We start from the raw sequence: 3,526 nt of genomic DNA on the forward strand, positions 1-3,526 counted from the left end.
TTTATTCACTCTTTGGAAGGATAGAAATGATGTTCTTTTCACTCACAACTTTTCGGATATAAATGTTTCAAGGTACACTAAAGCTTGCATATACAATAATGTGATAATAGGGATTCATATCTAAGCTAACAAGGTGGCTCGCCTACATGAACTTATGTAGAATTAGGGTAATGCATCATGTATGATTTTTGGAGTGCCACCAAACTCCACTTTTCCCCATGGATGTCATCATGGTCACAACTCCTCTTCCTACTACTCACAGACCCAATGGTCCCAAGAACCCCATCATTCGTCTGGTAGTGGTGATGATGCCTAATAGTGTTGCTTGACTTCCCTATTGAGTCTCAACTCTAGCTAGTCACCTACTACTCCAATTGTTCTTGCTCCTTCCACTACCCCTTGTCCTACTCCCAATGGTGACTCTTCATGGCTTTCTATCACCTCTTCCAAATGGTTCCTTCTCTTGGCCTTGGGCATTCTACCACCTAGGATTGAGGAGGAGAAAGATAAATTATCTAATGATGGGTGGTGTATTCTTGACCCATCCGTAGACCACAATATTGGATGGGGAAATGATGATCACAATAACCCACCTCTCTTGGTGGTACTACTTTGGTTGTTTGAGGTGGTTATATATTTTTTGATGAATATTTTATTTTTCCTTTTAGTTTAGGGTTGTGTGACTCTTGTGAGGTGATCTTGTATCTCCTAATTTTTTTGTGAGTATGTACTTCTATATTATTACTTAATAGAGAAGGTCTTGTTCATCAAAAAGTACATGTATTTTATAGCCTCTCTAATTAGAATTTATTCAAATATAAAAGTGTCATCTATGAACTATTGCTATGAACAAGGAGTGTCCATTAAATAAGGAAAAATACACTTTAATCTGTTATCATTGACGATCTAAAGAGTAATTCTTATAAAGACTTTAATTAGGATCACAAACAAGGAAGGAGAGTAGCGTCTCCCAATTTGATAATGAGGTAGACATACTTAAAAAGTCAAAATGAGAATTATTGAATAAAAATGTATTGAGGAGAATTACAAATCAGAAGCATCATTCTCTCCAAGGTTAATACATTGAGTTAAAGAAGCTTTATGTCATGAAATAAAAATTGAAAATAAATACCCTTTAATTATGCAAATGTCCTAAAATAAGCATGCGTCTCTAGGTTCCTTTAAGTGATTCAAATTAAAATATTCCTAAAATGACAATAGTTCAGTACCGAGATAGTCTTCCATACAAAGTGATGCACAATGAGTGCATAAATTAAAAAGACATAAGAATAGGTCACATGAAACATCATCAACATAGCTTATGGTAGGAATGAGATAAAATGGGTATGAGACATAATTTGAATATGAATTTTTAAAATTTCAAGGATCAGATTTTATATGGCATAGTATTGCTCATGCCTATCACATGTTTGATCATGTATTGCTATTAAGGTGGATAATGAACATATAAATATGAGCACAAGAACCAATATGATAAATGATGAATTAAATTCATATGTATGAATAAAAATAAGATTATTTCTTTAAATTATGTTCATATATATGAAAAAAAGAATAACTTATGTTTTATAGAATCAAATTATTTCTTTAATATATAAATATATTAAATCATTCAATCAAAATAAATCAAAACTACTTGTAATAAATAATATAAATATATAAACTTATATTGATAACTTTTTTAAAATGTCGTATAAATAAAATCATTTTAGAAACTTTTCTTAAAATATAGTTGTCTAAGCTCAGTTCTTTTAATCAAATACTAAATTCAAAGGCACTCAACCTTCCCACGTGAAAGGACACCTGCGTGAAAGCATGTATAGAATAATCTCTAAACTCGCAAACAAGAATACACCTGAAAAACAGCGGAAAATACAGTTTCGAAATCGACTTTCGTAGCCGTTGAATCAAATCTCTTTTGATTATTAGTGCACGCCCCCTTTCCTGGTCGGTGTAATTGAGGAATAACTTCGTCCATCAGTTTACTTATTCTCTTCTGTACACATAAAATATAATATATTATGTAAACCATGGAATCATAAATCAAACATATGCATATTCTTCCCTTATAAATATAGATTGTAAGCAAGCTTAGAACATCATCACAAGCTCTATTTGCCATTGGTACATCATATTCAGCACGTTAAGCTTTCTTTCAGTTTTCTCTTGAAGCATATTGTTCTTGCTTTGAATTTTCTTTCATCAATAGATTTAGAATGATGGTTCCACAGATTCTGTCAAGGCTGTGGTCATACTTTGTGTTTGTGTCAAGCAAGAAGGCAAGGCTCACAGGGCAGTCCCCTGATGGAAGAGAAGCAGCCCTGCTTAATTATGTCCTTAGCAAAGCAGAGGAAGGAAATGCAGAGGCTGTGTTGGCTGCTATTGATGAATACACTCAAACTGTTTGGATGATGAACATTGGCAAGCAAAAGGCCTCCATTCTTCAATCTGCAGTGCAAAGATGTAAACCCAAATTGGCTCTAGAGATGGGAAGTTATTGTGGGTATTCTGCCATTACAATTGCTTCCAAGATGACAAAGCCTGGCAGCAAGCTCATCTCCATAGAAATGAATCCCAGTAATTGTAATGTTGCCAAAGCATTGATAAATCATGCAGGTAACTTTATCTAGTTTTCCTTCGCTTTTGGATGTTATTATAAACACGAGGATGCTGAAAATGTTTGATAGTGTAAATCTAACCTCAGAGATCAAATGGGTTGCCTATTGGGCACTTTCTTTCGTTTGAAATTGTAGGGAAATTACTATTTTTCACATGTTTTTGCTTTTTCTTCTCATGTTTTGGTTTTGTCTCAGGGCTTGCATCAAAGGTGGATGTCATGGAAGGAACTCTGAGTGACAAAGTGGAGGACTTGTGTGAGATCTTAGATGATGAAGGGGCTCCACACTTTGATTTTATATTGATGGATCACTCCAAGCAAAGTTACTTATCAGATTTCTTGATGCTTAAGGAGAGAGGAATGATTGGTAAAGGAACTATCATAGTGGCTAACAATGTGGGTTCAGATTTCTCCAACTATCTGCGTGGTAAAACAAATGAGTTGGAGAGTGAAGAGCACAAGTGTAGTGCAGAGTATTTGAGCTTGCTGCCATCTGTTATCACTGTTTCAACATTCAAGGCTAATGTCCCCGTCTCTATTAGGACATAGGTTTTATGTGTTAAACATGTTTTCAGTAGAAAGTGAGTCTGTGAACTAGAGCTACAAGTAGGTGTTGTTTCCATCTTAATCTGCAATTTCTAGCATTATATTTTTTCATGTTGTTTCCACCCTTTTGAGGTGGAACTCCTAGCTTATGTAATCCTTTCTACTAATAAATGATAGATCTAGAGACTTGGATTGTATCATGCAACTTGCCATTAACTTAATAGTTCAGATCCTCAATGTTGTAACATCTATCCTATGTGGATTGAATGCTGGTGGATTCTGAAGATCAATTCTCTCAAGTTTGCAAAAGTCTTTAAGTCTTTGTTCACATATCTGCTTTCA

The 3,526-nt window shown here is 34.5% G+C and overlaps 1 protein-coding gene across 1 annotated transcript; it reads left to right on the plus strand.

The window, feature by feature from the left end:
- Nucleotides 1-2,141: 2,141 nt before the first annotated feature.
- Nucleotides 2,142-3,384, plus strand: LOC149545668 (uncharacterized). Its single transcript, XM_089794275.1, has 2 exons — nucleotides 2,142-2,637; nucleotides 2,835-3,384. The coding sequence occupies exons 1-2, from the start codon at nucleotides 2,238-2,240 to the stop codon at nucleotides 3,185-3,187; spliced, it is 753 nt and encodes a 250-aa protein (XP_089650401.1). The 5' UTR covers nucleotides 2,142-2,237; the 3' UTR covers nucleotides 3,188-3,384.
- The last annotated feature ends 142 nt before the right edge of the window (nucleotides 3,385-3,526 follow it).

Source organism: Cupressus sempervirens, chromosome 7 (genome assembly GCF_028749045.1).
Source record: "Cupressus sempervirens isolate cs-2001-9-10 chromosome 7, ASM2874904v1, whole genome shotgun sequence".
Lineage (NCBI taxonomy): Eukaryota > Viridiplantae > Streptophyta > Pinopsida > Cupressales > Cupressaceae > Cupressus > Cupressus sempervirens.

Excerpts from the sequence above, each read along its gene's own strand:
- LOC149545668 (XM_089794275.1), top strand. The coding sequence starts at position 2,238 with ATGATGGTTCCACAGATTCTGTCAAGGCTGTGGTCATACTTTGTGTTT. Across the intron at positions 2,638-2,834 it reads AGCATTGATAAATCATGCAG|GGCTTGCATCAAAGGTGGAT; the intron begins GTAACTTTATCT and ends GTTTTGTCTCAG.